Source organism: Lissotriton vulgaris, unplaced genomic scaffold (genome assembly GCF_964263255.1).
Source record: "Lissotriton vulgaris unplaced genomic scaffold, aLisVul1.2 SCAFFOLD_797, whole genome shotgun sequence".
Classification (NCBI taxonomy): Eukaryota; Metazoa; Chordata; class Amphibia; order Caudata; family Salamandridae; genus Lissotriton; species Lissotriton vulgaris.
The window spans coordinates 605,821-630,000 of record NW_028255715.1 but is presented as its reverse complement, the minus strand read 5'-3'; the positions used below and the strand labels follow the sequence as shown (position 1 = coordinate 630,000).

The 24,180-nt window shown below is 45.4% G+C and overlaps 2 protein-coding genes across 2 annotated transcripts in view; one reads left to right on the top strand and one right to left on the bottom strand.

Moving 5' to 3' along the window:
* PPIL1 (peptidylprolyl isomerase like 1) overlaps positions 1-7,759 on the bottom strand; it is a 55,331-nt gene extending 47,572 nt beyond the window's left edge. Inside the window, exon 1 of the mRNA XM_086952028.1 lies at positions 7,338-7,759. Within this exon, the coding sequence (XP_086808154.1) occupies positions 7,338-7,393 (56 nt within the window). The 5' untranslated portion in view covers positions 7,394-7,759. The remainder of the gene's footprint in view (positions 1-7,337) is intronic.
* Positions 7,760-8,136: 377 nt separating this feature from the next.
* Positions 8,137-24,180, top strand: part of PSRC1 (proline and serine rich coiled-coil 1) — a 317,916-nt gene continuing 301,872 nt past the window's right edge. The window contains exon 1 of the mRNA XM_086952027.1: positions 8,137-8,252. The gene's annotated coding sequence lies outside the window, so the exon portion shown is untranslated. The remainder of the gene's footprint in view (positions 8,253-24,180) is intronic.

Genomic DNA, 24,180 nt, shown 5'->3' with positions numbered 1-24,180 from the left:
GCACACAAGGTCACTGGTGACATTTCCTCGTCCTCCATCACACAGCTGTAGCATAGAAAACGTACTGGACATTTACCCAAGGAAGTAGCACTTAGTAATTAACCAGTAGAGTACTCAACTTGGGTAGATATTTTGTGCAAAAACTGTGGACCATTTTTCAATAAAGGGGCGGGTCCATTGTGGCCAGACACTGCCACACTCACACAGACACTGGTACACCCATTCACAGACCTAATCACAGACCCACTAACAGACCTACCCAGACACTCTCACATGCACTCAGACCGACTCAGTTACACATGCGCCCACTCAACACTCGTACTCTTTCATACCCATTCACTGACCCAATCAGGCACTTGAGCACACACTCACAGACCCATTCAGACATTCTCACACACACTCAGACCCACTCATGCACCTCCTCCCTGAACCACTTAGACACGTACACCCACTAACAGACCTACTCACACTCATGCACCCCCTTACAGAACAACTCATACCGTCACAGACCTACAGAGAAACTTATGTACAGACTCAGACCCGATCAGAGACACACACCCACTCACAGACTCATGCACTTACTCAGAGACCCACTGAGACTTAGGTAACCACTCACACGGACACACACTCATGGAGGCACTCACAAACCCACTCAGACTCCCTCACAACACACTCACCCAGACACACATGAACGCACCCAGACACGCACGCACCCAGGCACCCAGACACGGAACCCAGGCACCCAGACACTGAGGCCCTCACCTATTGAGACACATACACTCGCTCACACACACACTCAAAGGTTTCAGGTTACAGTTAGGAAATAATATTTTAAAAACCTTAGAAATTCACTTTTTAATAAAACAACAAAGGATGCATGGAGGTTACAGTTAGGAAATAACATTTACATTTTTTTTTATTAAATAAAAAAAAAAGTTTTTTAAAGGTTACAGGGACGTTATAGTTAGGAAAGAACATTAAACCCCCCATAGAAATTCACTGAAAAAATCCAGAGGTTACACAGAGTTATATTTAGGAATGAGAATGAAAAAACCTTAGAAATTCAGTGAAAAAAACAAAGGTTACAGGGACGTTATAGTTATACTCATATTTCATCCGTACAAAACCATTGAAATGCAGCAGTTATAGTTACCTGAGCTAATTATAACTTGCATCCCAATGCACTTTTTATGATCTCACATACGACATCACTGATGACATCACCCACAGTACCACTCACACCTCTATACAACCCATCATACTCCCACATATCCATTCACAAACCCATACAAGTACTCACACACCCACGTATTCACCTACAGTCAATAACACACCCACTCACTTATATACATACCCATTCACACAAGTCCTCCCACATCTGCTCACTCATACAGCCACCGAGACAACCCACTTACCAATACAGTCCCTCATCCACCCATACAGCCACTGACACGCCCACTCACTCACCAATACAGCCACTCTCACCCACTCACCTATACAGCCACTCACATACCCACTCAGACACTCGCACATGGAAATATAATTACTCACATAATATATGTTAGAAGTAGTATCACTCAATAGTACACCTAGTATAGAAATTTAACTTTTGCAGTAGCTTAGTTTATATGTTTTTAGCTGTGAAACTCTTAGAAAATACTAACACTCACTGGATGATGTCATCAGTGATGTGATTTGAGATGTCATCAGTTATGTCGCTGAACATGTCATTAAGTTATGTAATATGTGAGGTCATCAGGAGTGCATTGCGGGGCGTAAGCTATACTTAACTCAAGTAACTAACTGCTGAATTTCAATGGTTTTGTACGAGTGAAATCTGAACCCAACGTCCCTGTAACCCTTGTTATTTCAGTGAATTGCGGTTTTAAAATATTCTAATTTCTAACTATAATTTCTGTGTAACCTTTGTTTTTTTTTGCGAATTTCTGTTATTTTACGTTATTTCCCAACTATAACTTGCCTGTAACCTTTTTTTAATGAGAGAAAATTTTTTATATATATATATATATATATATATATATATATATATATATATATATATATCCAATCCTGTGTTCAAAAGCCTTTCAGAAAGCAGGCACCGACTCCGTGGGATTCATAATCAAGGGTATTTATTAACAAGAAAGACGACCAGACGCGTTTCGGCAGACAAGTCCACCTTGTTTATATATACGAAAAAAATGTTTTAGGAGATCATAATTGACCATGTGAGGGGGTCCCCGGGGCCAGCCCTGCCAATGACAGGAGAACCCCACCGCAATACTCTATGGAGCCCTTACTATACAGGAGACTAGGACATCCCCGGAACGATGCGCTAATGGATGCCACTCCCCTCCTCCCGCAGAACGCCGGAAGTAACCCGGATGTAGTCTACCATCTGGAAGGCAGGATGGGAAGCCGCATGATCCAATCAGGAATGCTGATAGAAGGTCAAGACCAGCAGAAAAAGGGAGGAAACAGCACGGAAGGCGCGTCAGCTGAGGAGAATCCAGGACCAGACGACCGAGAGATGGAGACACAGTCCAGGAGCAGTGCCGACACCGGAGAAGGGGAAACCGAAACCTTCGAGGCGTGGAGCCAGGAGTGGTGGGTCCCAGAGGACGTACGAGCCACCACAACTCACAGCGGTACGTGAACGGGTCAGGGGACTGAGGGATGGGGTGGGGAGTTGTAATCGAGGGCAGGGGCCAGATATGGGTGTTTGGGCAGAGCGAAAGGGCACCCTAAGAGACCTAAATCAAAAGCTCAGCCACCCCTATTGTACCCCAGGTTTTGATACCACTCAAGCCTATCGCCTGTTTTTGCCTCCCCTCCTGCACTCCTCTTACAAGACTTCCCGGCTAGCTTTTCCTGACACCGCCAGTCACAGCTATCCCTCCTTCCTTTCCACGTGGGGTTTTGGTGACGGTACCTACATACTTAAAGAACCCCATATTGACTGCTACCTTTCTTTCTCTTTTGGGAGTTTATTTCGGGACCCCAGCGGAGCTGCAGAAACCCGTAATCGGTTTCTTTACCCCAGCCGCGCTGCAGAAACCCGTAATAGGTTTCTTGAACCCAGCGGAGCTGCAGAAACCCATAGGAAAGAAAAAGCCTCCACCTGTTCCAGTCCTGGGAAACCAGAGATCATTCTACCCATCTCTTCCTTTTGAACCCTTTTCAACCCAAGAACTGTTTACCCCGACTATCCGTGTGTTTCCAAACTCTGGCATTTATTTTCAATAAACCCCAATATTGAACACATATGGCCTCCTCGCGTCTGCTTCCGACCATTCCTCCGACAACCATTAAATTCAGCATTTTCCTCCACATTAGTTCAGTTTATCAAAAGTTGATGAATGGGCTATCTACTCATGAGGCATACCGAGTTCCCCTCTAAATTTCTTTTTACATGTTTTTTTCTAGGGGCCTCTAGGATGTGGGCTAGAAACAGATTGTGCAAATTGTTTAGTATACTAAAATAACAACCAGGAAATCAGGCTGTGCAAACCTGTAAAAACCTCACCAAATGCTTGCATAAAAGTTTCTTATTAACAACTAGCAATCATTGTAAGGAATACTTATAATCTTCTTATACATGTAGCTCAATATGCTACCATACTAGTCTTTAGGTAATGTCTCAGATTCAATGCATTTTTAACAGTGAGGTGTGTATAGTACTCCACAGCTCTGACTCCTTGATTACTATCACTATCTGAACGCCATCCCGGCCCAGGGCCCCATAAAGAATTGCAGTGCTGATTGATTTCTTTACTGATGATTGGCAATTAATAGTCCTATTCCGTTATATTTAAACACAACATTAGCTTTCATCGAAATTGAACTATAGAGCTTTTATTGGAATTTATTCAGCTATTCGGACATCATTAGCTCGAACCGTAAGATGTTAGAGGCAGTCAATATAATTGTCAAATCTTTTTTTGTGTTTGTCTGCCCAATATTTGAGTTTCAATCTTGCATCTACCACTACTAACCGACTTAGCCATGGTTACAATTGATAAACATTTATTTCACTGGAAGTATTATAATGAAGAATTTGACTTGAACCTATTTTCGCTAATAGATTCCATTCATGAGATAACAGGCATAATGTCAATGGTTTTCATGATATATTATCATTGCTTTGATTTGTGGTAAACACATGCTTTAAAAAGTTCATACCCAACAATGGCATAATCCATGGTTGATTTAGAGACATGGCCATTCAGAAGTAGATAGCAGCTCTTCATTACTTTTTAAGTTACCACCTTTTTTAGTAGTTATTTTGTGTAAAGAGGCAAGCATATGCATATAGCATCTTGTTGCACGTCACTTATTAACAAAGGTGCAGTTACTAATCTTAGTTAAATTCTCTCATGCTATGTTGTTCCTCGAAAGGATCTGAATCCTTTGGTGGAAGGGAAAATACTGTAATTTTCTGCCTCCTTTTTTGTTAATTGTCTTATACTGAAATGGTGGAAAAGCTCCTTTTTTCTTGTCAGCTAAAATCCCAAGAATGGATTATGGTTAGGCTAGTTTCCAGATTGAATTTTAAATAATAAGTAAATTTAACTGGCTAAATCAAAATTTGCCTCATCAACAACCAACTCCACAAGACTTCTTCACTCACGCGGGAAATTAGATCAGTTTTATTCCGCTCATATTGAGATCCAACAGACATTGCATCTTATAGCATTTAAGGAATTTTAATTGGACACAGTTTATAGGGTCAATTGTATCACTATTAAACTATGGCCAATAGGAGAAGAGACCTTCACCTAGGCCGGAATGATAGAGAGGGGTTCCTAGAGGGGATACGTCCTGCCAAATCAAGCTTCAACCAAACAGAGATATACCACTTAGACTGGAGGCAGTTGGGCATCAATCTAAACTCCAGAGGCACGAACCGCCGAAAGTGCGGGAAAGGAAGCAATTCCTTTTTGTTAAATAACCCTCACACACTCTAGTAGTGTCATGCTTCTTCATCGAGTTCACCCAGACTCCTAAAGGTCAGGGAAGGTTCTACCATACCGGATTGCCGCCGCGAGTCGTTCTCCCCTCCCCCTCCGGGCCGCCGTAATGCATGCCTGCGACGACCCGGAAGCAGACGGGAGCCCACCCCGCGCTCCGGTGCGGGAAGGAGAGAGAAGAAGCCCGCTGCCGGCGCCTCCCACGGGGCTCCCAGGAGTGAGGGAGAGCCCCATGGTGACCGGCATAGGAGAGCCTGCCCGCGTGAATAGGGAATCCATGCAACACTGCTGGAGATCGTTCCTATGTACGAGAACCATATCAGCCATCTGAGGAACAGCAAGACTGTAAGATGATTAGCACTTGATAAAAGTTCTCTTATTTGAAGCCTTCTAAAAGATTCACTTTCCTAAAGGAAATAACTACAGTGCTAATATTTAATGTGGCAGGCAAAACACAATGTATGCTGCCCTGGACACCATTCTTCTGTAGTTCAAAGTATTTCCAAAGTAACAGAGTGGAGGATATAATTAAAACACACTGGTTTGTTTTAATATCATTTGAAAGCTTGTGGCTCAAAATAAGGTGGAGGGGCTATGGTGATGTCAAAATGCGGCAGGAGGGCACACCAGATAGGTTGGGGAGTCAGAGAGTTGAACAAGAACACTTAGGGGCATATTTACAAGGGCTTTATCTCCACTTTTTTGGCTTAAAAAGCGGAGATACAAATATTGTCCTATATACAAAAGGGTGCTAACACACATAATCGCATGTTAGCACCCTTTTGCACTACGCCTACCTTTGCATCTCTAATGAGTTGCAAAGTGGGCGTTCCTGACATACACTACATGTCAGGACATCAATAGCGCGGCTTTGCGCTATCAGCAAGGATGCCCTAGCATTTTAGCAGACGTTATTTTTTGGAGAAAACTGTGGTTTTCTCCAAAAACTAACGTCTGCTAAATTCTTGACTTAGCCACCCCTGACATAAGGAGTGGATTGTGCTGATACGACCCTGTGGTTCGTATCAGCAAGGTTATCGCCCTTTTGCAGGGAACATCGCTGGAAAACCAGCGATGTTCCCTGCAAAAGGGAGATAACCTCGCTATCTCTGGAATTGTTATCGCCCTGGAGTAACTCGTAGTCAATTATGCGCTACCACAAAAGGGAGATAACCTCGCTATCTCTGGAATTGTCATCGCCCTGGAGTAACGCGTTATTAATTATGCGCTACTAGGGCGATAAAAAGCAGAGATAGCCTGCGATAATCTAATTATCGCTAAGCACGGCCAGCGATAATTATCACTGGCCGTTAATATGCCCCTTAGTACCTCAATCACAGCGCTAGTAGCAGACGGACATCAATTAAGCTGAATCAAGCTATGCTTAGTCCATGCTCCACTGAAAGGAACGGAGGTGACACTTGGCCTGCACTGGCCAATCAGGATGCAGCTAAGAAGAGGGGCACTAAAGCCAACAAATGGTATGCAAAGGGCAGGCTCCAAGCCCAATACTGAAAACAATAGTCTTCCAAGCGAAAGTGCCTGCGCTGTCACAGGATCAACCTAAAAAATGTAATCGCCTGAATATGAGCAGTGGAATTAAAGTTCCCCAATCAAAAGGACGGTAAAGAAACCGCTCTGGACAGAACAAGCCCACGAAAAGGAAGTAAAGTTATCGAATAAGAAGCAGGAAATTATATTAACAATAAAGCCAACCCAAAGTAAACAATGGGGGTGGCCACAGCCCGTTGTACGCTCTGGCACTATCCACAATAAGTAGCTTGTTGCATTACCCACCACAGACATCTGGTATGCAATCCATAGCTAATTTATTCTGACAAGGGACCTGTGGTGTCTCCTGGGGGTCAGCTGAATCTCAACTGCCTCGAGTAGACCACCAAAGGCTGGCATATATAACATTCCAAGCCTAGAACATTCTGGTCTGGCTTAAAGATGTATCTTTCGACAACAAATGAAGGTATTGGCCAGGGTGTAGGTATTCCTTCCCAGCCCGTGTGCCTTATACAAAAGCCAAATAAAATATAGCCTTATAAATGCTTGGTAAAATGTTTCCTATACAAACGTAATAACAACACAACTGAAACGCGGCTGATGTTTCTCTCCCAAAACATCCCACGTGGGTGTGGTTTGCAAATTACTATCACTTGGATACAGTCTAAGGCAGCCCAGGCGTTCCTTTTGCAAATCAATACTATCTACTCAGATAACACAAGGACACGACGTTCAGAATTCCCTATTAAATAAAGTGAAATGCGGGGTATGGACATGTTGCGTCCAGTGAAAATGGTGGTCACTCTACTCATGGGTATTTCATGGCGTTAAACAGCAGGGTGGTGCTAATCTCACCTGGTTTCTAACACCACGTTGGGCGGTTGCCATGAATCTGGTGGGATACCCGCCATGGATCCACAACAAGCAGAAGAACACAGAGAAAACCACCGCCGGAAACTCTGGTTGGCGCTAAAACCGCAACAGAAACACGTAAAGGGCACAGGAACAGCTCCTGTACGTTTAGATGCGCCTCTCCTGCGTGCCAAGCCTCGGTTTGAAATGATTCGCAGAGTCGAAACAACGTTTAACCTGTCTCCAGCAGTAAAATGCTACTGTTAACCGGGCATTGTGTGGCTAAAGAAAACACACTGCCCGGTTAGGCCAAGCTCAGTAGACAGCCGTCGAAGAACAGATATCAGAACGTCATTTGAACCGAAAGGGAAATATTTTTACTCTCAAACAGCCGTGCCGATTTCTTTTTTAAAGAGCCAAATAAACAAAGGAGGCGGGGCAGAGTGACGAAGTGTATTTGACATAGAAGATAGACTAATAAAGCAAGCGAGTTCGAGCTAAGTACGTTTCGCCATTTAAAGACTGCAACATTTCCACGTTCAATTATAGAAAGGTAGAGGTATAGTGCTGCTAGGAAATAAAACGACTAACAGATCTTGTTTCGGTTGCAAATGGTGTTAAGGAGTAAACATTAAGTAAACATCACTCATAGAATACTGTATTGTGTATATTGAGTTTGCATGACGTTAAAACGCAAGGCTATGGCGCGTTTCCACGAGAAATATAACGCAACGTTGTTATATGTTTGCAAACGCCTTTCCTCGCTAGCTGCCGGGGTTTGCTAGAGAGCGCATAGCCATCTCTCATGCTTCCGACGTCATCGAGTGAGCCGTTGCGCGCCCTGGATTTGAAATGGTTTTGGAGTGACTGGCGACTGTGATTGAAACGGAACCGAAGATAGGTGGATCAGCGCAGCAGGTACGCGAGGCCGGGGGCAACGGGAAATTACACGGGAGGGAGGGGTCGGCGAGTGTCCCTTTTAGAACTCTCAACAGGGCTTAGCATTTAGCTGCCTCCTTACCCCCTCTTAATTTCTCAAAGTACTCTAACTTTTCATTGGGCTGTAATAGGGGCGAGCAGCTAATTTATTTATGCAATTTTATATAACGCGGTCTTTACATGGAAGTGTTAGCGCGCTTTAGAATAGAGCTAACACTTTACAAAAACATCAAAGATTACACCAATCCTAAATATACAGTTCAAGATATGAACAGGTACCATTTTTAGGACCGCATTATACTGTTTTGAGGTAGTGTCAGTGATCTAATGGACAGCTCTAGTTGGAAAGTGGAGTCCCAGTGTTAAGTCAACCACAAGAGACTTACCTGATCAGAAATGAAATAATACATAACTTAACTCCTCCAGCAGGAGGGGTCCTTCTTCGTAGGATTCTTCCCTGCAACTGTCACAGTGGCTAACCCTGAGCTCCATTGCAGAACGGTAGCTTGCGCCGTGATAGCAAATCACTCACAACGCAACACCTTCCCTCCCTTTAAATATTACAACCATACTAATAACAGCATATCCATGACTGACCAGGAACATTTAGAACACCTAACAAAAGCAAGAAACTCTTCTAAAATAAAAAACATATGTTCTCATAGTCTTAAAAATTAACCTTTAAAAAATTGGAGAAAGAAGGCTACTTCAACTATTTTCCCTCACTTACATAATCAGACATCCACACAGGATTTCTACGTAGCTTTTTCTCTTTCACTGGTACCTGTACGCCTTTATCCCTAAAATCTTCAGATTGAGAATTGCCATCTCTTTTCCAAAACGAGTTATCCACCATTGTTTCAGGACTCCAATTATTCTATATTCCACCAGGAGTCTCTTCTTCTTCCCTCAACACTCCACCCAATTTCTTACTCACTCCATCAGGAACCTCCTTCCTACATACATTTATTTCACTATTAAGTTCTGCAATACTTTTACAATTCCATACCTACCCATCACTAAGTCTTACAGCGTTTTTCAAAACCTGTCTCCCATTCAAAGAACCTGAAAAATTGACTTTTACTCCTTCTCGCGTCCATTTTTATTAAACTTTAACCAACATTTCAAAATCAATATCTGAACCTCCAGACACTGACCCTTTTTTTATCATCTTTCCTTTGTATTTCTTATGGGTATCCTGAATAGTTTGCTAACAATTTCCAAATCAACCTTCTAAGAAGTAGACTTCACCAGCCATGCAGGATTACTTTTGGTTCTTGGAGCATGATCTCCCATAATTTCAAACTAAGAATATTTTGTCATGTCATTGGCAGTAACGTTATACATCATACAGTCTTACGCATTTGTAACTCCCAATCTTCCCTATCACTCTGCCGTCTGCATAGCACCCTTAAGCACTCTATTCAACCTTTCAATCATGTCATTACCACTTGGTTTACAAAGAGAAGTGGTAAAGTTTTTGATTCCAACCCTTTTAAAATAATCCTTGACTTTGCCCCAAACAAATTGTACACCGTTATCAGTGATGATGGTAACAGGTGATTGATTCTTCTAGTGTGAACACCCTATTGAGGAAACTCAAAACCGTGTCAGTGTCCTCTTTCTCCAGGACCTTCACTTCAGGCCATCTTGATAAAACATCGATGATCGCGATGATGTACTTGGATTGCGTACCAATAGGACTCATAATGCTTACAACTACAGTATATTTACAACAAGGGGTGGTGAGGGACAGAGTCTCTGAATTAAGCAGAAAGCTCTCACCCAGTCAAGAGATCAGGGCTAGATCCAACACCGTTTTTTAGCTCACTGCACCATCCCAGTTTCAGAACCTGGCTGTATGCAAATTAGTCTGTTCCTGTCCCAGTGCATGAAGGGAACAGGGCAAACCAAACTACAAAAGCCAATTCTTACACTGGGAAGGAAACAAGCTCCCGGGGACCGGTTTCTGGCATTACAGCCGTCTTCGGCCCGGTTTGTTTGAATCCTGATGGTGCAATGAGCAAGGGTCTCACATCTGAGAATACCCTTCCACGCTTAGGGTGGACAAAAATATTTACAACAAGGGGTGGTGAGGGACAGAGTCTCTGAATTAAGCAGACAGCTCTCACCCAGTCAAGAGATCAGGGCTAGATCCAACACCATTTTTTAGCTCACTGCACCATCCCAGTTTCAGAACCTGGCTGTATGCAAATTAGTCTGTTCCTGTCCCAGTGCATGAAGGGAACAGGGCAAACCAAACTACAAAAGCCAATTCTTACACTGGGAAGGAAACAAGCTCCTCAGACACTCTGTTCATCACCACCCCCTTTTCTAAATCGTATTTGGCAACTATAGGTGTGGCAGGGTATACTCAGACATGAGTCCCTTTCTCACTGCTCCATCAGGATTCAAGCAAGCCGGGCCGAAGAAGGCTGAAATGCCAGAAACCGGTCCCCGGTAGCTTGTCTCCTTTCTGGTGAAGAATTGGCTTGGTAGTTTAGTCTGCCCTGTTCCCATGATGCACTGGGCCAGGGACAGACTGATTTGCATATAGCCAGGTTCTGAGCTGGGATGGGGCAGTGAGATAAATAATGGTGATGGATCAAGCCCTGATCTTTGGACTGGGTAAGAGTGGTCTGTTTAACTCAGACACTCTGTTCATCACCACCCCCTTTTCTAAATCGTATTTGGCCACTATAGGTGTGGCAGGGTATACTCAGACATGAGTCCCTTTCTCACTGCTCCATCAGGATTCAAGCAAGCCGGGCCGAAGAAGGCTGAAATGCCAGAAACCGGTCCCCGGTAGCTTGTCTCCTTTCTGGTGAAGAATTGGCTTGGTAGTTTAGTCTGCCCTGTTCCCATGATGCACTGGGCCAGGGACAGACTGATTTGCATATAGCCAGGTTCTGAGCTGGGATGGGGCAGTGAGATAAATAACGGTGATGGATCAAGCCCTGATCTTTGGACTGGGTAAGAGTGGTCTGTTTAACTCAGACACTCTGTTCATCACCACCCCCTTTTCTAAATCGTATTTGGCCACTATAGGTGTGGCAGGGTATACTCAGACATGAGTCCCTTTCTCACTGCTCCATCAGGATTCAAGCAAGCCGGGTCGAAGAAGGCTGAAATGCCAGAAACCGGTCCCCGGTAGCTTGTCTCCTTTCTGGTGAAGAATTGGCTTGGTAGTTTAGTCTGCCCTGTTCCCATGATGCACTGGGCCAGGGACAGACTGATTTGCATATAGCCAGGTTCTGAGCTGGGATGGGGCAGTGAGATAAATAACGGTGATGTATCAAGCCCTGATCTTTGGACTGGGTAAGAGTGGTCTGTTTAACTCAGACACTCTGTTCATCACCACCCCCTTTTCTAAATCGTATTTGGCCACTATAGGTGTGGCAGGGTATACTCAGACATGAGTCCCTTTCTCACTGCTCCATCAGGATTCAAGCAAGCCGGGCCGAAGAAGGCTGAAATGCCAGAAACCGGTCCCCGGTAGCTTGTCTCCTTTCTGGTGAAGAATTGGCTTGGTAGTTTAGTCTGCCCTGTTCCCATGATGCACTGGGCCAGGGACAGACTGATTTGCATATAGCCAGGTTCTGAGCTGGGATGGGGCAGTGAGATAAATAACGGTGATGGATCAAGCCCTGATCTTTGGACTGGGTAAGAGTGGTCTGTTTAACTCAGACACTCTGTTCATCACCACCCCCTTTTCTAAATCGTACAGCTACAGAATGCCATGGTTCTTTGGAAATGTAGGGTTCACTCATATTGGGCCTCAAGGTTTTTCAAAACTTGTCAGCATTTGCACAACTTACACGCTTCCTATCTTTTCAATAACAAGCATTTACAATGCAATAGGTCTCGCAGCATTAAAGTTTGTGTTATTGGCATTGTGTATGACAATGCCAATAGTTATACATTTTGCAAATATGAAACCTATAGCATTTGTAATGCAATATGTGTTGTATTTACATGACCTAAATGTATTGATATTACAAATAACAATGGCTTTTATTGTTTTTTTAATAATTAATACTTAAGTAAAAGTTATTGTAATTGAGTCGGTGGAAGGGTGAAGTGGGTGGGGCAGCAAGTTGAAGTGGAGAGAAAGGAGGGTGAAGTTGCGAGAGAGGAAGGTGAGACAGAGAAAAAAGGGTGAGGTGTGGAGAGTAGAAAAGATAAAGCCCATAGGAACCAGGCCTGGGTACAGGGAGGTGCATCCTACATGAGCGACTTCGAGAGAGTGACTGACTTTTGAACGGAAACATCTCCATCTCCTTAGAATTCAATGTTCATATGCGCGATATAAGTCTCTTCCACTCAGGCCAATATTTGCTCAAGTGAGCGGAAATGAGGCGCCTGAAGCTTCTCACAAACATCTTTCATAAGAGGCGCGCTGCTGGTGCAAATACATTGATTGGGAAGGGGAGGGATTTTTGTTAGAGCTAGGCCAGGGAAATACTGAGACCAATACCATCAAAGAGGTAGAATCAGCGATAGCTAGGCTGCTACCGAACAAGGCCCCCGGCCTGGAAAGGCTGCCTGGCGATTTATTTCGCTCACAGCCTAAAATCTGGGCCCCATACCTCACTGTTCTGTTTAATGCAGTCCTTGATGGAGCTAACCCCCCTGACACCTGGGTTGGTGCCGAGATTGTCCCCATTTTTAAAAAGGGTTGCCCCCTAGCCCCAGCTAATTATAGGCCAATTAGCCTTTTGGACACCTCACAGAAACGAATGGGCCGAGTCCTGCTAGATCGGTTGCAAGGGTGGATGGAGGACCTTAAAATCTTAACTACCCTCCAGGCAGGCTTCAGAACCGGAATCTCGACCCTGGACCAAATATTTAGGCTCCAGGTCCTCTTTTGGAAGACTGTCCAGGTGGAGGGTGGCAGCCTCTACCTCGTCTTCGTGGACCTGCGGGCCGCTTTCGACCTTGTGCCCAGGGAGAGTCTGTGGAGGGTTCTGAAATGTCTTGGCCTCCCACCCTACCTCTTAGATGTCTTGACACGCCTGCATGTGGGGAATTACGCCCAAGTGAGGTGTGGCAGGAACGGAGATTTATCCCCCCCGCTTTCCAGTCAGGAGAGGTGTACGGCAGGGCTGCGTCTTAGCCCCGACGCTCTTCAGCCTGTACATTAACGGCCTGGTGGGGGATTTACTCAAGGTCAGGGATAGTGATGTCCCCCGGTTGTCCACTGGCCGGGTGCCCGCTCTGATGTTCGCTGACGACACTTTGTTGCTTTCGCGAACATCAACGGGCATCCAGCGAGTTCTGGACGGGTTTGTGACATTCTGCGCCTCGCGTGGCCTAGAGATCAACCTGGGTAAGACCAAGTTTATGATCTTTGGACCCCCGAGGCGCACCCGTCCGGTCCCCACTCTAAATGGGACACCGCTTGAACGAGTGAAAACTTTTGTTTATTTGGGCATCACCCTAAACGAAGACTTCACCTGGGGCCCCCAGGTTGCTAGTTCCACCCTGAGACTTTCGCAGATCACTGGGGGTATTTGCAAGTTCCATAAGTCCACCATCTTCAGACCAGTTTCCCCTGCTCTTGAGATCTATGGGGTCCAGGCAAGACCTGCTGCAACATACTGAGCGGAGCTCTGGGGCCATACGAACACACATAGCCTACTGAAAGTGGAGCAGGCCTTTATGAGGAACTTGATGGGTCTCCCCCAGAGCACTCCATTGATACCCTTGCGATTGGACATGGAAATCGAGCCCATCACTGAACTACTCTCAGCACGTCCGCTTCTGTACTGGAGAAGGCTCTGGACTGTCCCAGAGCTCGAGGACTACAGAGCGGAATTCTCAATGGTCTGGGCTACCCTGAAAGGCAAGCGTATACCGTGGTTACAGCACATCAAAACTCTAGCCCAACAAATTGGCCTCCCCCAATTGTGGGAGTCCCCTGAGGTGAGCTGTGCGGCGGTCCAGAGGAAAGAACTGGTGGCCATTGTGAGACATTTTAACCTAAGTCTACTGTGTAGTGCAACAGTTATGGGAAGGCTTACGAAAGAGTTCTTACAGGTCAAGCTGGCGCCTCAGAGGGAAGAATTCTTAAACCTAATATAGCCACCGCTAGTGAGGAAACTATACACCCAATTAAGGCACGGCTGCTTACCCATCGGGGCACTGACTCTCTCTTGGTCAGGGAAAGAGGATGGTTCCTGCCCAGCATGCAATTGTACTAAAGAGGACATTGTTCACATTCTGTTCTTTTGCCCGGCGTATAGCAGTATACGTAGACGCTGGTTGGTACCGTTGTGTAAAAACTTGGGATTAAGCCAATGTGCCCAGGCCTGCAGGATCCTAACCTATGACACCTCTCCCGCCATTGTCTTCTCGGTTTCCCGCTTTTTACATGGAATGTGGCGAAGAAGGACTTCTTTGCTTAACTAACTGTCTTTTTTTTATTCTTTTTTTACTGTGATGGCCATTTCTTGATAACTTCCAATTTAATAATGTCTTATCTTAAAAACTCTATTTATATTTTTATTATCTATGTACATATTTTATCTGTGCTTTTATGGTCTTTGACTGAAATAAAGTTATCAAAATGAAATGATTTGAGCAGGATCACACAATTTGGGCATGTACCGAATCTAGGATTTAAATAAAGGCGGTATTTTCATTCTCATACTCAGCTTAGGTACTGAACCTCATATCTCCTCTACCTTGGGCACATGTGTCAGAGCAGCTCAGAAGCACTGTGGATGTTGTGAATGGAACAGATGATTATAGTTCTTTTATACACAGTATGCTCTTTTTGTCCCCTGTCCTCGCGGCCACTACATCAGTAGTTCCGTATATTTTAGTTACAGCTGTGTGCGCTTCCAAGGGCCACGGGGCCAATACCGCTTTTAGGGGGCTCCGCTCAGTATATTTCCAAATTTTGTAACTGCCCAGTTGAGTGATAATAGCCAGCATGACTCTTCATTACACAGATTACAAACAAGACAACGCAACTGAAAGTTTTAAAAGGTAACGAGACGCCAGTGGTCCTGTACCAAATGAATCAAAGTAAATAGCGTGGGCCATGGTAAGCGAACCTTTGTAGGAGCAGACAGTCCACTTTTCAGCAGGAGCAGTTGTGAGTGCTGAGCAGTTGACCCATACTCACACTGCAAGCACATGTAGCCACACAGTGCCATGGAAATGTATATATAGACAAATCACACGTATCCCCAATAGGACACACAGAGGCACACTCCATCACACTCTGTCTCTCAGTTTTGCAGTCACTCAGACAGGCTCACTCATCACACACAGAGGAGCATGCAAAAACAACGGAAAGCAGGCATGTACGCACAGAGAAACGAACACAAACAGACTAACAAAAAATGTGTCTTCTAAACAGCACATACACACGCACACACTCTGGGGCGTATACAGACATAAAACTAAAGTACACATACATATAAGGTCACGAACACCAGGACATGTACCCATGTTCAGAAGCAGAGATACAAAAGTGCACTCACAAATACAAGCACATGGAAAGATGTAGTTATATGTATGCTTATATGTTAGCACATATAACAGAAGCACCGATATCGCAATCACAGACATGGACACCTGTTAACACACATTCACAAACATGCACACAGGTAAACGTTCACGCTATCGCATGTGCTTGCACACACAAACTCCTGTAGGCACGTGTAGTCAAGACAGACACCTGCACGCACACGTTTATAATAATATACGACACACACAGGCTCCTGGTAAGCGCTGGGCTCTCTCTGTGCCCGCAGTCCGTCTTGGCACTGGGAGAGGGGGAGGTGACGGTCCCTCCCAGCCCTGCTCTGCCTGCTGCACGGACTGCCATTGAGCGGGGCTGTCTGCTGCTCCGGCAGCCTCACTCTGGGGTCTCCCCACTCTGACTTTAGACTCCACACACCTCCAGCAGCGGCCCCAGCACCGCCGCAGTCCCCCGGGCCCGAGAGAGGGGACGCAGCGCTCACCGGCTGCAGGGAGCAGTGCAGCACCAGCGAGCTGCGAGCCATGTGAGCCAAAGGTGAGTACTGCCAGCGCCTGGCACCAGCCGGAGCCAGCCTGTGCCGTGCGTGTGCCTGTGGTCTGAAAGAAGCAGCGGCCTCTCTCTGCGCATATGGAGAAGAGGTGTGCGTGCCCCGTATACCTGATAGATATCCCCCCTACCCCCCAAACCAGGTATGCGTGGCTCGGTGAACCCTACCAGGGTCGTCACAGGCCGGCACAGTCCACCCTCTCTCCAAACGCAGAGTACGATAAAGCAACGCACAATAAAGCGTGCCTGAAATGTTTTGTGTGTGACCGGAGACACAAACTAACCCTTACCCCAAAGCCGTCTCTGCAAGAGGTCACTTCTGCACACATGTGACACAGGCAGGCGCCGAACCCCCGCGCACAAATATGAGTGCAAAGGGGTGAGCGCGTGCACAGGAAAAACAATCCGGGGGGAGAGAAGAAGTGATCAGAGCAGAAACAAACGGGGCATTAGGTATCCGCTCGAAACACAGGCCGTCGATGGTACCTCAAGGCAATGCTTTCGATTTTCTCAACTGCAGAGAGTAGAACATGTGCTTATTAGAATGACTCTCAAGACGGAGGGATTAAAAAGACATTAAACACAAGTGTCCTACTTCAGCCGATGCCAGCAGCAGAAAAAAAAAGTCGGGTATTTAGAAACTCACCACCACATCCGGGCTTGGACAGGAAGCCAGGCAACCTGTGTTGGGACGGGGGCGGGGCCGCAAAAATACAGGAAGCAGACGGGAGCCTACCCCGCACTCCTTTGCCCTTGAAGCCAGCCGGAAGATTTGCGTGTGAGCTAGCGGGACTCCTGTGCTTGTGGAGAGCCCCACCTATTGCCGAGACTGACCCGCTGGCTGCCGAGGGAGAGCGGGACACGTGAAAAGAGCCCGGTGAGGGGGGGGGGGGGGGGGGGGTGTTTGTGTGTGAGTGTGCGCGTGTGTCTGTCTGTGTGTGTGAGCGCACATGTGTGTGTGTGTGCATGCGCACGTCCTGATCCATTGTGCCTGGGAACAGCATGCCGGAATCGGAGCGCGTGTTCACGCGTGCGACCTGATTCGATTCCGGCATGCTGCGCGTGCCCATCTCTTGTCTCCTTGTAAGCACAGCCGCCGACAATAGGTCTCGCTGCGACCGGGCTTCGCCCTGCATCGCAGGTGCGAGACCTAAAAATGTCAGTTCCTGACCCACAATATATATATATATTTTTTTTTTAACTGTTGGCTTTGTTCTCACTATCCCACCATGGCCTTCATGACCTTGCTTGGTAATTTTAATCCTCAAATCATACCATCCCCAGAGGTCAGCTCATTCGTAATCTCCCAAAGACTTCTCATCTCAGACTTCAATGCTCCCTTCTTGGGTCAGCCACTCACCAAGTATACAAACACCTCTTGTAATAATTTATCTCCATTGTACTCTTTCATCCACAACTCTTTGTCAACCATGGGAATACCCTGATCATGTACTCATGCCCCACGATACTCGTCCCATTTAGCAGTCATATCCTCCTTAATTTGCAAAGGTATTCTAGACAAGAAATCCGTAGTTAAGTTATACTTGTGTGGCACGTTAGTAATTTTGTACATGAAATCTTGAAGTCTCATAGACATTTTTTCAATACGTGCAGGTGCGTTTATCATACCTTCTGTAGTAAGTGGTCACTTTTTAACAAACATTACTGTTCCCACACAAATGTTCTGTAATGCTCAAACGCCCACATGCAAGCTAGAGTTTCTCTCTCCGTGACCAAGTATTTAACTTCAGAAGGTGTAAAAGATCTCGAGGCATACACTATGACTTCTTTTCCCTTCTCTGTTACCTGAGACAACACAGCACCTATTCCAATGCAACTAGCATTGGTGGTAATTACGCTCACTAGGTTGGGATCAAAACCACTCAAAGCTGCAACACTAGAAATGGCAGTTTTACATCTGTAAATTCCCTTGGACAGTCCTTGCTCCTCTATAATTTGCTCTTGTTCTTAACTAACTGGTGGATATTAAATGCTCTGGTTGAGAAATGTTGCACATATTTAAAGTATAACTCCATGAGACCAAGGAATGATCTCACATCATCCTTACAGATGCTAGCTCAAGTTAGATGGCCTCTACCTATTCAGGTTTGGGTTTTACACCATCCTTCCCGGAAACATGACCTAAATAAGTAACTGACTCCACAGCAAATTTGAACTTAGAAAACTCTACAGTCAATCCTTTTTCATTCTACATTACAAATGGTATATGGATAGCCCAAAGCTGCATACATTTGGATGCTTACTCCTCCCATCTTCGTATCACTAAGCTTTTTATCTTTAACTTTTTGGTTATCGATATTTTAACACATTTGGGACACCATCACTAATTTTAAAACCAAACTTACCTACACTTTCTTCCTGATAGCAGTCTTCCTCAATAGATTTATCCTCCTCTAAACACTTTACCTTTTCATTTCTCTCCTTTGCAAATCTTTAGGAAAGTGCCCAATAACACCACGATTGGGACATTTTTGTTTTACAGTTGTACAATATTTGCTAAATGCAAGATTATACTTACTATTGCAGCAGTAACATCTTAAACCTTCTCTATTTTTGTCAATATTTCTGTTTTTTTTCAGGATATGTAAAATCTAATTTTTGTTTACTAACTTTTTTTTCGGAGATGGTTTATTCGTAATTGTAATCACACATTCATTTTTTCTCTCTTTTACTTCTGTCTTTACCACCTTAGCACTCCTACTCAATACCTCTTCCTTCCTAACAATCACCAGGATGTCTTTCAAGCTAGCGTCTCCATTAACTCAGTCTTTCTTGAATTGCGTGGTCATTTACGTGCATCACTACCTAATCCCCAATTGAATCTTCCTGCAAATTTCCAAAATTACAATCTAAAGACAATGACCTAAGAGCTGCTACGTAATCATCAACAGTTTCACCCGAATTCTGTTTCCTTTTAAAACCTTTTTTATCTTACAATACCTATGCATACCTTGTATGAAAAATAACAGTCAAAATCAGCAATAGTATTATCAAAAACACTCCCTCCACTCGAGCATCTCTGGTCACTTGTTCAAAAAACTTTAAACCCTCCAGACCAACGGAATGTAAGAATTATTTTCTGTGCTAGTGACATTTTTCCTTCTTCATCAACAGTTGCTATATAATTTAGGTAATAAGCTTTCCATTCTGGGCATTTCATACCGGCAGGTCAAGATGGTTACGATGGAGCCAATAAGACATTTTTTGAACTCATGCTGAGGACGAGTTCACCGAGCCAAAGTTAATCACAGCTTACTTTCTTCAGCTCACACTTTAGATGGTATGAACGTACTATAGATCTCTTTGAGAATGCGAAGCAACTGTAAAACACAACAATCCCATTGTGCATAACATGCTGAATAACACTAATAAATAGTGCCAATTAAGTACTTCCACTTATATACCTCTTACTACCCCTGACAAGGCATTCAGGCGCTTTACGTCAAGTGAGTGTTGAAGTGCTTTATGGTCAATTGCAGGCTACTCCAGAACCCATCAAATAGTCGAGTTGTCAGATTAAAAATTGATGTTAGGGTTTTGCTTTGTATGGCCAGAGGAAAGGACATAGCTGTAAAGTTTTCAGATTGCTTAGGTCTTTAAGTGGGCCTTCCTGATACCTTAGTGGGCTGGCGACCCTGCTTGCCTCAGCTAGCATCCTACACCGGAGCGCCTGGTGGCCCTCAGTTCATACCCTGTGACGTCCCTTCCCCACTCCCCCCTGCTGGACAGGGAATCAGAGGATTGAGGCGTTAAGGGAACATGTTCACCTCCACCAGCCTAGCATTGATGTCAAGCAGTGCTGTTTGTTTATTGTTCTGATATACGCATGCCTCCTGGGAAATGGCCAGTGAGATATTGCTGGTGACTCTGGAAAAACATAAGGCTTCCTTTGCAAAAACCATTAAAGACGGTCAAGATGGGACAAAATATGTTATTTGTGCTACCCATGATACTACTTATGCGGTACAAAAGGGGGTGGTGATGGACGGAGCATCTGAATCAATCAAACACTCACACCCAGTCAAAAGATCTGGGTTTAATCCATCACCGTTCTTTAGCCCACTCTGCCACCCCAGTTCAGACATGGCTATATGCAAATCAGTCTGACCCTGTGCCTCATGGGAACAGTCCAGCCCGAACTGCCAAGCCATGTCTTCCCTGGACCGGAAACAAGCTTCCGAGGACCGGTTTCTGGCATTCCAGCCGTCTTCAGCCCGGCTTGCTTGAATCCACTACTTATGCGCATCTGGCACCTATGTGGTGCTCTGGTCCATGAGTGGATGAGATCCACGTTTCTCAGGATGCGTACAGGCCTCCTCTATGGATATGCTTTTTGATGGCTTACGTCTATTTGGTGACAAAGCTGATTCTGCCATAGTACACACTACGGAGATTAGGGCCGCCACACGCTCTGAGAATTTCAATCCTTGCCAGACAGCTCTCTCAGTTCAGTAAATTCAGAGGCTACTTCAGGTGTTTGGGGTACAGGCAGCACCAGACTCCCCAGTCCTTTTGTGGCCAGAGTGTATATCAGGCAGGCAGTGCATAGGTCATCTGGGGCATCAGTCCTCCCAGTAGCCCTCCCCTGTGGCAACCTCCAGCAAGCCTTCAGCTACTCACAACCACCTTGTTGAAGGCAGAATCCAGTGCTCTCTCCCAGGGTTGCGATCTGTCTCATCTGACAGATGGGTCCGCAAGATCGTTGAGCAGAGTTATGCCCTACCGTTTCTTTCTGCCTCATCACACCTTCCTCCCACACTAGACTAACTCTCTGAGGAGCACCTGTCCATTCTAATGCAGTAGGTGCAAGCTTTACTCTCCAAAAGAGACATTGAGAAGGCTCTGGACTCGGGGCAAGATGGCGGCCACGCTGCTGGCCAAGTGAGCTGACTCTCCGTGCTCTCTTGACCAACGCTCCAACAGCTTGAGGCGGCGAGATAACAGAAGAGAAAGAATCGCTGTACCTGTGGTATGATCTGGAGCTCGTGGTTGTGGTGTCTTGAGCTGCCAGAACCTTCACGCTTGGCTTTTGGCAGTCCGCTTTTCTGTGCAGTGGTGGGTGCGACTCGGCGCTGTATGATAGTCCCGATAGCACCTTAAACTATGGGAAAGGGATCGAAGACCCAAAGCGCCCCGGCGGGCGCTGGAAGTCCTGGAAAAGCCAATATGGATGCAGAGACAGCCCAGTCAGCCACAGGGACAACATTTGGCTGTATGGGAACGGGAGAAACAGCAGATAGGGCCACGGGCCGAACGGGCAGAGGAGACACCTCTGCATGCGCCCGTCAAACAGTTTCTTCAATGTTCAAGGCACATAGTCAAAAAAATAAAAGTATTGAAGATACGCTTTCTGGAGATTAATCCTTAGCAAAACAAGTCACGCCCCCTGTCTTACCGGCAGAAACATTGGAGCTACCAGATGAAGCGCTGAGCAAATGTATTTTGATCGCTGACGGGACAGAATTCAGCTATTTAACCACAGATAACATTGGTGGGGGGGCCACAAGGCAGGGTGAAGTACTTGACGGATCTAAATCTGCTGGATCTGAAACAAGTCATGTTGGTTTGGTCACGAATAACGAGCTAGGAACTGCTGGCATAAGAGTTAGAATGCAGGAACAATGCCTTATGGGTAATGTAGTCCTTCCAAGTGGCAGCCAGGGGAATGCTCTAAATGGATTAAGTTCAGATCCAACAGCAAAGAAACCTCTCTCCGATCCCCAAGACGAAGAAGTTGGATCTGTGGGCCCTGTGAAGGAGGGCGATTCAGGGGACAAATTTTACTCTGTCTGACCCATCTATTTCTTCAGGGGACAAAAGCCTTAGACAGGACTGTGCTGAGGATGAGAGTGATACAAGCAGTATCCACTTGGGCGAGGGGGAGCTGGGGGAGAATCCTCTCCATATCTCTGCAACCTTCCAAAAAAGAGAACATTGCACTTCTGGTCCAGATAAGGCTTCCGATTTAGCCGGTTCAATGATTCGGGACTATTCTTTTTCCTCTCAATTGGTGGAAATGGCGTGAGCAATGGAGCGTCTGGTTTAGGAGCCTCGAGCTCAGATCAAACCATGCCTATAGAAATAACTCTTTCTACTATTTACCAGAGCATCCTTGCCCATAGGGAGGAGACCCTGTGGAAAGTTCACATACCCAAGGGGCATACCGGAAATTACATTACTCAATATGCAGAGTAGCTAAGACCTGCTCTGATTTTGCTACCAGAGTCAGAGAAGCCGAAACTACAATTTCCACCTCGAAGGATGAATTAACAACACAAAAGGGCATTACTTACTCCTTGGAAGCCCAGAAAGCGGATACACTATGGAAACTGACTGACCTTTAGAATCGGTCAAGCGGAAATAACCTCCGGATACTGGGTATCCCAGAAGGCACAGATGCTCGTCAGTTTGTCACAGAACTCTTTACTGAAGCATTTCCCGAATTGAAGCAATGGGACTGGAAAACTGAACTCCAGATAGCCTACCGGTTCTTGTTAGCCGCATCGCTGCTGCGGCGATTTTTGCGCTGTGCGGCTTTTTTCATTTTACCGCATTACATGACGAGCTCAGCTCGTCATCAGCACACGCCACCCGTGGCTGATGACGAGCTGAGCTCGTCATCAGCAGCGAAGGGGTTAAATCAACGTAAAAAGACTGGTCTGGCTGTTGAAAAACCCTGTGCTATTTTTATTTGTCTTAACAACTTTCTGGCCTGTGAGGCGCTGTATGATTGAGTTAGACCAGACAGGAAAAGGGTAGGGAAAGGATGTGATTTTTTTTTTGTGAGACCTGATTATTGCCCAGCAACAGTTGAGGAAAGATGGCAATCTCGCCAATTAATTCCACTATTCCAGGAAAAAGGGGTTCAGGTGTTTTTGCTCAATCCTGCTAAGCTGAAAGTAGTGGTTAAGGGGGAGGCACATTTTTTTTTGTCTGAAAAGGAATTTTTGAACACACTATAGGGTAGGCAGGGGGTCTACTCTGATTTACTTAAATTTATACTGATGTTGGTTTAAGCTTATAATGGTTTAATGGAACCCCTTTTCACACTGGGTCTTGATCCACAGTAACAAATGTGATTCTTTGTTACTTTTTGCAATGGGGGGGAGAGAATTCAGGGGAGAGGGGGGGGGTGTAGTCAGCTCTCCATCACAGAGGACCAATGGTCCTTACGCCTCATGAGATGGGTGGAAGGGAGGGGTTTTGGTGGAGGGGAGGAAGGTCAGGGGTTAAGGGTATGGGGGGGTAGGGGAGGTGGAGTGGTATGGGGGCTTTGTTTTGTCTTCGCTTGCTTTTGCTATTTTGCTGATGTATGGAAACTTGAAGCATGTTCTATCATTGTGTCTAACAGTCTGTGCTATTGTGTAATGTGTAATTCGGAGTACATAAACTACAAGGATGATGGGTAGCTTGTGGATTTGCTCTCAATGACAGGAGAAAGCGGGGCATGCTAGCTAAACAGATCCGATATATGCAGATTGATTTGCTATGTATTCAGGAGACCCATATACCATGGAGTAAGCGGGGGTGGCTGAGGGATCTCGGGATGGAAGTGTTGGTTTGTACCCAGTAGGGGACAGCAATTAGGGAGGTGGCTATTTTAGCTAGGCAAGGGGTGAGTTTATGTAAACAAACTAAAGCAGATAATCTGGGTTGGCGGACTATTGCCAAAATCATAGTGGAAAATATCGCTATGACACTTTACTCAATCTATGGATCTAATTTACCCTGATATTTTATTCTTTCTAAGTGTCAAACTTGCTCTATGGCCGCACCCTATATAATGCTGCGGTGACTTTAATATTCATATAGACTGTAAATTTGCTGTATATGATACTCTTCCAT